At 39.8% G+C, this 12,316-nt stretch overlaps 1 protein-coding gene across 1 annotated transcript in view; it reads left to right on the top strand.

Annotated features, from left to right (window-relative positions):
* The window catches only part of CD226 (CD226 molecule), an 84,397-nt gene extending 72,750 nt beyond the window's left edge, over positions 1-11,647 (top strand). The window contains exons 4-6 of the mRNA XM_059894111.1: positions 3,805-3,907; positions 8,649-8,706; positions 11,445-11,647. Coding sequence (XP_059750094.1) covers positions 3,805-3,907; positions 8,649-8,706; positions 11,445-11,558 — 275 coding nt within the window. The 3' untranslated portion in view covers positions 11,559-11,647. The remainder of the gene's footprint in view (positions 1-3,804; positions 3,908-8,648; positions 8,707-11,444) is intronic.
* Positions 11,648-12,316: the final 669 nt, after the last annotated feature.

Below are 12,316 nucleotides of genomic sequence, written 5' to 3'. Positions count from 1 at the left end.
CTCATTGCGGTGGCTTCTCTTGTTGCAGAGCACGGGCTCTAGGCATGCGGGCTTCAGTAGTTGTGGCGCATGGGCTCAGTAGTTGTGGCTTGTGGGCTCTAGAGCACAGGCTCAGTAGTTGTGGTGCACGGGCTTAGTTGCTCCGCGGCACGTGGGATCTTCCCGGACCAGGGCTCGAACCCATGTCCCCTGCATTGGCAGGTGGATTCTTAACCACTGCGCCACCAGGGGAGTCCTATTTATCTTTCTTGATGGGAGGGAAAATAATGGCTTTATGGTTCACGACACTCATGTCCTCCTATGAATCAACACTGCATTGGGATGAAGGTTGAAAAAAAAATTAGCAAAAAAGTGGCTACCGAGAAGAGACAGTAATTCTTTCTTTAAGAGAGGGGCTTGAGGGCTGACATTACTCAAGCTAAGGTCTATTAGCAGAATTTAGGAAAAAGTGAATGTTAGGAACTATTGATTAACTCCCTAAAGCACCCACACCCATTTGCTTTTCCATTTTGTTTTCGGTTTTAGCCGCACAGGGCCCAGCAAGTTGGATGCTTACACCAGCCTGGTCCAAGTCCTGCTGGTTCACATTAACGCAGCAGAGGGGTGGGAAGCTGAGAACGAGGTAACAAGTAGGATTGGCTACAGGCCGGGAGACTCTGGATTGTAAGTGAATCTCTACCAGACTCCCATGCTTTTTGTCGGTGCCCACCATTTCATCTCTAATGCCGGGTACACAGTCTGCCTTGAAACACTATGTGTTAAAAGATGAGTGAAGAAGATGGATCTGAGTCCAGCAGGTCACCCATTGCTAGAAGAGGTTAAAAAGAGGCAACATATTTCACATTAAGGAATGCATCTGAAATTTAGATTTTGGCTTTATAAGTGAGCAGTGTGAAACAAATGAAGATACTTTTCAGTGGTTTCTACTTAATTCATATAATTGAAAGCTTAGCAAAGAATGACATCTTAATTCTTAAGGATTCTGAGTACACTTCTGCAAAGACGCTCTCTACATCCTGCACTTTAAATATAACCACTAAAAATTGGCAGAGTATTCTGCTTTAAGCATGCAGACCTTTAAATTTTTGTACTATTTTTTTCTGATTATTAAAAGCAACACATCATTTAGTACATCTGGAAAATAGCAAAAAGCTTAAAGAAACAATTGCTTTTAATTCTATTCCCTGAAGATCATCACTTTAAAATTTTGGCATGTTGCTGCCTGGCAGGGTTTTTCTCCTAAGTTCTATACTTGATTGAGCTATCATAGCATGCACAACTGTGAATTCTGGCTTTGAAATTTTAATTAACTTTCTATCTAGAGTCAGCAGTTTTCCATTTCATTGGGATTCTTTACACCCATGATCCTAATGTCTATAGCTGTGATTCTCTAAGAGGTGGCCCCAGACCAGCATCACACAGGAGCTGCAAATTCTGGGACCCACACAAACCTCCTGAGTCAGAAATTCTGAGGGGGGAGCTCAGCCATCTGTGGTTTAACGAGCCTCCCCCCACCCCCCTGCCCTGTGACTCTAATGACATTTGAGACCCTCAGCTGTGTAGTCTTACTTTAGAGTGCTGCTGGGAAATAAGGATTTTCTTTTTGCTGTTATAAATGTTCCGCAAAACTCTTTGTTCACATTTCTGAGCATTTCTTTAGGAAAAAAGTAATTAATCAAATGTGCAAGAAGCTCGTGGAAGGGTCTGACGCACAGAGAGCGATCTCTTCCCAGAGGCAGGTTGCGGCAGATTTCTCTCCCCAGATGCAGCCTGAGGTAGTCCATCTTGCCACCTTATTCCTTTCGTGCAAACTTGTCTTTAAGCACTTTTGGTTAATAAGTTGTTTTTATCTTTCTTATTGTCTTAACATAGCTTTTTCTTGATAGCAAAGGTATGTTAAAGATACTAATTTTTTGCCTTTACATGTTGTTTGTGATGATTTTGACCTACAGATATTTTTCATTTTGACCCAGTCAATCCTATGTATTTGCTTATTCGTATAAATTGGAAAGTCGTTTCTCATTACAGAGATTAAATAATACTCACTTATAGTTTCTTCTCATGTTTACATTTAAACATTTAGATCTCTGTAGTCCACCCAGATTGGCTTTTTTTTACTGTAATTAAGATCTAAATAGTATTTCAAAAAGCAGGTAAATAATTTTCCCAAAATACTGTCAATTGATTCTTTGATCATAACTTTCATTTTTTTCCACCATGCCAGTTTAATTTAACCTTAGCATCTACTGTATTCAAATTATGTCAGCATAGCAACTGCGGTCCTTTTATAGGCCTGTGTTATAATGCAAATACTTTCAGGTATTTTGTTTGCTTTTAATAATGTGCCAAGAGCTTAAAAACATTAATTTCTTATTTGATGGGGAAAAAATATCCTTGTTCCTTTTGCAGTGGTGGTTCAATGTATTTTTTTTTGCTGTTGTTCAATGTATTTTTTGTTCTGAATAAATTTCGCTTTCCTTCTCCCCATCGTATTTGGACAAAACCCTATCTTAGACACTACATACAAGGTCTTTAAAAGTGTTCATATATTTTTTCTATCTTTATTCACCTTACAGGTTAACAAATTTAAGACATAAAAATAATATTTATTTTTTGACTCAGTTTCTTTTTGCAGTAAAGCTTGCAAAAGAATGAGTGGAATGGACTTTGAGCTCTTATGAAAAAAATCTCAGCTATAGTGGGTCAGGAAGGAAGAAATCATCTGAGTGAAGGATTGGGAAGAATGCTGTGGAAAGTATGGTTTACAGGTTGCTGTGGGATTCCAGGTAGCCTGGGAGGCAGGGTACAAGCATTCGAGCTTTTATTTCAAGAGAGAGGGAAGCTGTGCTGTTCTCTGCCATAGCTGCCCCTTTCCTGCAAATTTCCTGGAAAATTTGCTGCCTAAAGATATAGAGATGGCCATAAAGATGGCGCCTCGGTTTCAATTCAATCCTGTTTCCATCAACAACACATACTGATGAGTTTCTTCTCCTTGTAAGGAGCTCTGTGGGTGGCGGTGGGTGAGGTGTGCTGTGGGCAGGAGGACATTTGAAAGATGAAATGGTCTCTGACCTCATGGGATCTGGCTCCAGAGGTGAGCAAATATTTGAATATTGCCTCATTAGACTCTTAGCACAGCTCTGTGATGTAATTAGAAGTGTTGGCATCACTTGACAGTTGAAGGAGGGCTGGCAGAGAAGGTTAGGAATTTGCTGGAGGTCAAACAGCTAAACAGTGAAAGAACCAGGATGAGAATTTCAGATTCCCTGACCATTGCTCTTTCCAGTTAATCGCTGAGTTGGAAAAGTAACATGCTTTTCCTGATTATTTTTATCATTAACCGTAATTGAATAGACAATATTTCTTGAACAAAATTCCACTTATAAACATCAAAGTTACATACTGTTGTGTCTTGGATGACTTAATGCATTAGAACTAAGAAGTAATCTTCATTTATATGCTATTTTGATGGGGTTTTTTTCTACAAAAGATTTCATGTATGTGATCAGGAGCTCATTAGAATGAAGTGGTATCTGTCTTGAATGTTTTCTATTCTTGGTCTTCTTAAGGTGTCAAACCCACCATTAGATCAAGGAACTAGTGAAAATCTGTGAGAAGTCAGAACTATTTAGGAGACTGAAAGAAAAGTCTTTTTCCCCTATGTCATCCTATTTTTTATTGGAATCTTTGTTTTACATTGTTACCCTGTGATGATTAATATACCCTTTCCTAATTTTCCCACTTCCCTTTCTTTTCTGGCTTTAGCTGAGTTCCTAATTCCTCCTATAATTTTGTTTCCTCCAGGTAAAACCAATAACCAATCCATCCTCTTCATGGCTGCAGGGATAGCTTTGTTGTTGCTGTTGATTATCCTAATTACCACCGTCATTGCCATTCCTTATAAGAGGTGAGTATTGCAGCTCCTCCTGGGTCTGGTTTTCCCTGAGTAATTCTGATGCTGGGGTTTCTCTATTAATAACCCAGTAGTTGCTCAAGCTGTCTTACGACTCAGGTACTGAGTCCCTGTACTTTGAGCGCTGCTCTTGCACGTAACGGAGAAGGAGCTGTGGTAAAGTTGGAAGAGGAGGCTAGCGTGGCTCATTTCAGAACTAGTCGGAGTGGGCAGTGCACCCCTGCACTAACAAAGCCGGCTGCCTGGTGCCTCTGCTCTGCCTGCTACCCCGTCTCTCCCCCTCCTCCTGCGAAGGAGAAAGGCTGCCAGGTGAGGGGGAGGTATGCGTGTGTGACAGAGAGAGAGAGAGAGATGGATTCTGAGAGGAGAAGATCAGGGTTGAACAGTAATAATGCCTTCATTTATTCATTCATTAAATATTTATTGTGACAGTGGTGACTGAGATATAGTGGCATGCATATTCTAATAAGCAAACAACGTGATTTTAAATGGTTATATATTCTCCGAAACAATCAATGTAGGTGCCTTTATTACAAATTATTGAGAAGAAAGGAGTTGGGAGGGGCTGCCCTAGAGAGAGCTGGTGGCCATTTGGCCTCTTCTAAAGTTTCCTACCTCTTACTGTCTGTGGCACACTGGGCAACTTTCTAGGATGTTCTTGGTTAACTCTTCCCTTCTTAGCTGCCCCATGTTCATCAACTCACCAGTCTAGGTATTTGCTGCAATCTTAGTTGTAGTCATATTGTAGTCATATTGGGTCATATTGTACAATAAGGAATTGTAGTCATATTCCTTATACTTGTGATCCAACTGAAGTATTAAATTCTTAAGGAAAGAAGGAACCAAACTTTTGATGTCTACATTTTGAATGTCTGACACATTGTAGGCACTTACTATATGTTTGCTGAGTGAAGGAATACATCCATCTCCACTCTTCTCCCCCAGTAACGTTACCACTCACGCATGCGTGCGCACACACACACACACACACACGCACATACACACACACAGTCCTGCGTGCTTATTGATAGGGTTTCCCATAGGTTTCTCCATCTCGTCGCCGTATCCCCAGCCTCTACCTCTTCGAAGGCTCTCCTCACTGCTCACCTGACTGCAGCAGTACTCCCGAACCTGCTCTCCTGCTCCCAGGTGTCTCCTCTCTTTCTAACCCATCTGTTATTCTCCTGGTTCCTCTTCTAAAAGCTAGACTGGCCACGTCGTCTCCCTGTTTAAGACCTGTTTATTGTCTTTCCACTGGCACCAGAATAATGCTAAGCTCATTAACCTTGTGGCACAGATCCCCTTTGTTCTGACCCCAGCCCAATTGATCTGACCCCAACCTAATATTCATTCATATTTTCTACTTTACTTACTCCCCTAATATTGACAAATTGTATTAAAACTACAACTTTTATTCTGTGAACACGCCTGACTCTTCCCATTTGTTATGCCACCAAAATGCTGATTTCCCCCATATTTGGCCTCAGAATGATCTGATCCTGCAGATCATTCAAGGTGTGGGATGCATGTCTCCTCTGGGAGGGCTGCCCTGCTTCTCCCTCCCTACAAGTAGACATGATGTCACCATCCAGAATCATGTTGCACTTCTTAACCACCACACCTTGCAGCCTGCTTTGTAGTTTAATCATTTCCATGCTTGTCTTCCCTTCTATTCATAATGGCAGGGATTATGTTTTATTCGTTTTTTAGTGTTTGATAGCATTTAGCGCTAATCTTTCCAAATAATGGATGGTCCATAAGCATTTGTCTCATTAAATTGAAACGTGAAGCTGTCGCTGTTCCTTTCTCTCCATCATGGGCTGCCCTCCAGTCTTCCCCTGGTCAGAAATTAGCAAATTGAGGTAAGGAACCCAGGATGTTAGTGACACTGAGGATTTCTCTACTGCTTCACCTTGGTTGATTAAAAAATGCACCGAGGGCGGATATGACAGCAGGAGCACATGGGAACACAGGGAATATGGCTAGGAGAGAGTGAGTGACAGGACAGACCTCGAGAGGGTCACAGATATTGGACAGAAAGGATTTAGCTTCATGAAAATGCATCAATTTTACATGAATAGCTAAATTGAACTGTAGAGTATCTTGTCCCACTTGGTTAAATGTGATAAAAAGATCAGTGGACTTGAATGCATAACCATGGTCGAACACCACACAGCAAAAAGCACTTGTTCTTTCTACCTTGTCATTGGTATTGATTTGTGGTCGTTACTTAGAATGGAAACGTCTTGAAAAATGACCCAAGGGACTAAACAATGACCTTCTGAACTCTGTCTTAGCAACTGTTTAGAATAATCCTGCCGCTTCAGCTTCAGATGTGCTGACCTGGAGAGAAGCCAAAATACATCACAGGGTGCCTGAAGGAAACTGAATTCTTCCTTCACGCCCAGCACCGGGGAGCCTGTGAGCAGGAGGCATTTGGAGCACAGTTGGTGTCATTTCCAGTTAGAGACCAGAATAGTGACAATATTCAGTGAGCATGGCTAGGGGAAGGCATAGCACCAGTAAGCGTGACAGGAGCCGAGATACAGTCTAGAGATTGACACCTGAGTCTGTAGGAAGAAATTTAATATTTAGTGAGCAAATGTTAGGCACTTACTTTTACCTTTGTTGTCAGCTTTGAGGTTCACAGCAAATAGGGTGTCTTGGTTTGCCTGCGACTTTCCCGGTTTCAGCACTGATCATTCCTCATCCCAGGGAAACTCCTTAGAATCAAGCCAACCAGAACGGGAATATGTTTACTGTCTTTATTCTACAGGTGAGAGGACTGACCTTTAGAGATGCAAATAACTAGTCAATTGCAGAGCACAAGTTAGACGCAGATCATCCAACTCTAAACTTCATGTTCTCGTTGTATGATAAATAAGTGCTAGGGATGCAATCTATGACATGGTGAATATAATTAACACGGCTCTACCTTATGTATGTCTGTTGTTAAGAGAGCAAATTCTAAGGGTTCTCGTCACAAGGAAAATGTTTTTTCTGTTTCTTTACTTTTGTGTCTATATGAAATGGGGGATGTTCACCAAACTTACTGTGGAAATCGTTTCATCATGTATGTAAGTCAGATTGTTATGCTGTACACCTTAAACTTACACAGTGCTGTATTGTATCAATTGTATCTCAATAAAACTGGAGAAAAAAATCATCTTCTCTTTTCCTCATCACATTGTATATGCTAAGCTTATGTTAAAAATATATTTGTTGGGGTGGGATAGGGAGGGTGGGAGGGAGACGCAAGAGGGAGGAGATATGGGGATTATACGTATATGTATAGCTGATTCACTTTGTTATAAAGCAGAAACTAACACACCATTGTAAAGCAATTATACTCCAATAAAGATGTTAAAAAAATATATTTGTTTATATATATAACACATGTATATATATATATTTGGACCTACTTGGGAAAGTTAACTCTATATTATGATATAACAAGCCTTGTGAAGGATAATTTAACAAAGTATCAAAGGTCATAGATCTTTGTCTGTTTCCTCACTTGTGAAAAGAGGATAATAATAGTGTCTGTATCATAGATTTCTTATGAGGAATAAATAATTTATATAAAAGACCTTAGAAATATGACTTGCACATAGTAAATTTACACATAAAGTAAGTAAATAATTTGTTTAAATACTACTTAATAAGTAAATACATAAATGCACATAGTCTGTGATTCTGTTGACATGGTAGGAGGATTTCATAGCAACTAGAAGAGACCATCAGAGTCAACATTGATTATCTGAAAAACCTTTCCTTGGAGAGAGACCATCTTGCCAGGTTTTCAAAATTTCTGTGAAGTAATTATAACCTCATCTTTAAAAAAAACTCTACATTTTTGTATCTGACTCATCCCCTCTGTGGTTCAATAAGAATCTTTTCTTTAGGGGGATGAAAAGAAATAGTCACCATCTCCCCATGATAACAATTTCCATACACTTGGATATAGTTATTTCATCTTTGCATTCAATTACATTACTCTCTTCTCTTGTATTTTCTTTTCAGAGATTCCTCCTGAAGTTAGGTTTTTATAAGTTTTGTTGAAACTGTGGAGAGTTTATTGAATAGTATGGTTTCGGATGGCCCGTTTTCACCTGCAACAACATGACTGTAGAAGCAGTGAGCCTGGTAGTCAGAAAGGAGGGCTGTGAATTCAAATCCCGATTCTACTGATAACCAACCCTGTGATTTGGGGCGAATTACTCTTCCTCTCCGTGCCTCAGTTCCCCGGTTTGTTAAATAGAGAGTTTTTGATGAAATCTGAATAAAATAATCCATACAGGTGGTTTAGTAAAACACCCGGAAGATTCCATAAAGCTTAGTTATATTGTCATTGTCATCCAAGAAGTTGCACTGTTGGCATTTAAAAGGAAGTTTTAATTGTGGGAAATCTCTAAGTCATTTATGTATCAATAATAACCCACTCTGCACCATTCTTTAGTAAACTCACTGAGATTAATTACTAAGGAACACTGGTTGCATATCCATTTAGTTGCCTTCACCATCTGTGAGCACATTGGAGAAGGTACGAAAAATGAAAAAATTTAGGACAATGGAATTTCGGGTGAGTACGTATAAAACCATTGTGGACAGCTGCTTTAACATAATCACTAAAGGCATGTGGGCTGCAGGTACAGGTGAGGTATTATAGAGCGTCTGAAATAATGCTGGTGCTGGAGTGTCATTCTTATTACCTCTCTTGTACATGTTTTCCCAGAAGGAGAAGGAGACAGAAAAGAGGCCTATTTAAAGAGTACTGGGACACACAGAATAGGGTAAGTTTTCTCAGAATTGTCATTTCCCCCCCCCTTTTGTGCATCATATATGTAAAGTCAGTCCATTTTGCAGTTAGCAATCTTCTTTTTTATTCTCCTTTCAATAACCTAACCAATGCAGTTGCCTGTTGTTCCAGTATCAGCTATTTGATGAAATGGTTATTTTCTGAACTAGTTTCCTATTATTAATACCTTTTGAAACTGTTTGTTCTACATTCACATAAATAAAGGAGCAATTACACTAGATAATAATAATCAACATTGCACATTACCAAAATATGTATTAGTTTCCTAGGGCTGTAGCAACAAAATTACCACAAAGAGGGTGACTAGAAACAACAGAAATCTAGTCTCTCACAGTTCTGGAGGGTTGGAATCCAAAATCAAGGTCTCCGCAGGATCAGTTCCCTCTTGGGACAAGACTCTGTTCTGTGCTTCTCTCCTGGCTTCTGGTGTTGTTGGCATTCCTTGGCTTGTAGATGCATCACTCCAGTATCTTCCTCTGTCTTCACATGACGTTCTTCCGTGTGTGTGTGTGTGTCTGTATCTCTTCTCCTTTTATAATGGAACCAGTCATATTGGACTAAGAGCCCACCTTACTTCAGTATGACCTCATCTTAACTAATTACATCTGCAGCAACCTTATTTCCAAATAAGGTCACGTTAATGAAGGTCTGGGAAGGACAAAAATTTAGGGGGGATGCTATCTGACCCAGTACAGGGCATGATAATATTTTTATGTCGTGAGGTTATTGTGAGGATTAAATTAAATTAAACTAAAAGCATAGCAAGCACATAGAAGGATACAGTGCAGGATATTCATTATTGTTACGATGTTTGGATTAATGTATTAATTAACAGACGTTCAGATTATAAAGCTAAAGACCCTTTTGTTGGGCTGCAGGCATCGAGCGAGCTGTGACACTGTCCTCCTCATTCCACCTGCTCCTGCCCCTTAATGTTTAATTGACAGAGGAGAGATTTCCTTCTGGGTTTAAAGACATGAGCGATGCTCATTTTCGTGCTCATTGTCTCCACTATAGGTCAGATATTCTCTTTAACACATACTATTCTGTTTACAAAATTTTACAATAAAACATTTCCCTGAGTGTTATCTAAAATTACATCCATATGTCTTCAATTTAATTATTTGCCATTGAATGCTACATGGCCAAAACCTCAAGTACTAAAAAGTTTCTGACAATCCAGTGTGTGTGCTTCAAACTTCTTAATAATCTATGAGTTTAACTTTCTTCTTTCTGTTAGGTAGTTACTTTTTTGCAAAACAAAAAAATTTTTTTTCTGAATATCTCATGGTTTGCTTTTGGGCACCAAGTGCAAAGGCTGGAGAAGTCTGGCCTTGTCTGACCTGCCATGCCTGCACGCAAGGAAACTGTGTTCTGTCACATACAATTTCCGGATCCCTTCTCTGTCCTTAGCTGTTGTCCATTCAAGCCAATCCAAAGCCACATTTATTGCTATGAATTTCAGAGAAGGAAAGGCGCTTTGCAACTTCCTCACTAGGTATTCAACTCTTCCAGGCTTTTGCAGAATAATGATAATTTCAATGGTGATTAGAAAGATAGTAAGCTGGTCTGTGAAGTTAGACCTACTTGATTCTTTCGGGGTTTTTTAAAGACAAACTACGTAGAAAACAGTAGCACTTGAATTTTCCTTTGACTTTCTCCTCGCAAACACCGAAACCACACTAAATTTTCAGACTACTCACCAAAAGACCCCTCTCTCTCCCTCTCCTTCTCCTCCCTTCAATTCTGCCCCGCCCCCACTCTCTCTCCCCCTCTGTCACTTATACTTACATATTTTCTGTCACACACATACAGGTGGTCAAAGTGACCCAATTAAGGTAGAGAAGATTAATGACTATATAACATCATCTTGAAAGTGAATGTCCATTTATTTCTGTAATTTTTTTAAAAAATATTTATTTTATTTTATTATGTATTTTTGGCTGTATTGGGTCTTCGTTGTGGGCTTTCTCTAGTTGCGGCGAGCGGGGGCCACTCTTCATTGCGGTGCGCGGGCTTCTCATTGCAGTGGCTTCTCTTGTTGTGGAGCATGGGCTCTAGGCGTGCGGACTTCAGTAGTTGTGGCACGTGGGCTCAGTAGTTGTGGCTCGCGGGCTGTAGAGTGCAGGCTCAGTAGTTGTGGCGCATGGGCTTAGTTGCTTTGCGGTATGTGGGATCTTCCCGGACCAGGGCTCAAACCGGTTTCCCCTCCATTGGCAGGTGGATTCTTAACCACTGCGCCAACAGGGGAGTCCCTGTAATTTTTTAATTGTGTTCAGTTGCTTATTTTTAAGCCAGGACACTGTGTACTTTAAAAATATTTATTTTTCCATTCAACAGAAATTAATGATTATCCACTATGGGAAAATACTGTACTAGACTTTCCATATAAAAAATGCAAATAATGGTTCTCTTCGAAATAGCCTAACATCAGGAGAGGGAATTTTACATTTAAACAGGTAATTTATATCACAATATATCAAGTGATAATCAAGGCTAGGTCTCTGTTGTATCTCACTCACCACCCTGCAAATCAAGAATGTAATTTCTCACAGAAGTTCAATACAGTGAAGAGAATGTTTTATGAAATTAGCTGTAATAGAAATTTGACCTATATCATGGTTGAACTAAGGAGAGATTTATGTTTTGAGTGTCTTTATTAAGTGCTGAAATGCACTGAATTATTAACATCCTTTGTGTTTGTCTTTCTAGGCAACCAACAACTACAGAAGTCCTGTCCCTGCTAATCAACCTTCAGATGGTGCAGGAGAGGATATTTATGTCAACTACCCAACCTTCTCTCGTACACCAAAGACTAGAGTCTAAGCTTTTCCCTTAATCTGAGCATATTAATGATGACTATTATGCACATGGATCTTTATACAATTTCTTCCCACTATTTAATGTCTACCTTGGATACTAGTTGACCGAATTTATTTCATTTGACAGGAAAAATACTGCCTTACCTAGAGAGCATTCTTAACAGAAATGTTTTAGAAAACCTGACTCTAATTAGCTTACACATAAAAGGAAACTTATTTAATCATGTAATGGAACAATCAAGGGGAGAACAAGCTTCAGGCAAGGGTTATTTACCAGGGCTTAAATATTATGTCTAGAGTTAAGTATGGATATAAGACAGTTCCTGCATGTCCTTTCATAGTGTTGGATCCACTTCCTTGGTGTTAGCCTAACTCTCATTCAGGCTTTTCCCTTGTGTTTCCAAGATGACTGCCAACAACTCTTGGCAATTCATAATCCTTGTTTCTGTCTGGTAAAGAGTTTGCTCTGATAGAGCAAACACATTTGGTTACTTGTCCATCATAAAACAGTCATTATGGCCAGAAAGGATGAAATGGCTTAAGTCAGTTAAGGGCTCACCTCTAAAGCTAGGTAGGAGTGAGACCAAAGCACACTACTGGGAAATTCAGAGTTTTATTAGAAGAAGTAAAGGGGAGCCTGGAAGCTGGGCTGGTTGCCAACAAATGCGGACTGTAATGACCTTCCAAGACATCTTCTGTTAGCCAGCTAAAAAGAGTAGGAGGGCAGGTCTAGGTTAGCTCTCTCTCTTCCCACTTCTAGAA

Source organism: Balaenoptera ricei, chromosome 14 (assembly GCF_028023285.1).
Source record: "Balaenoptera ricei isolate mBalRic1 chromosome 14, mBalRic1.hap2, whole genome shotgun sequence".
Classification (NCBI taxonomy): domain Eukaryota; kingdom Metazoa; phylum Chordata; class Mammalia; order Artiodactyla; family Balaenopteridae; genus Balaenoptera; species Balaenoptera ricei.
Note: the sequence above shows the minus strand (reverse complement) of the source record. Positions and strands in the feature narration are given on the sequence as shown.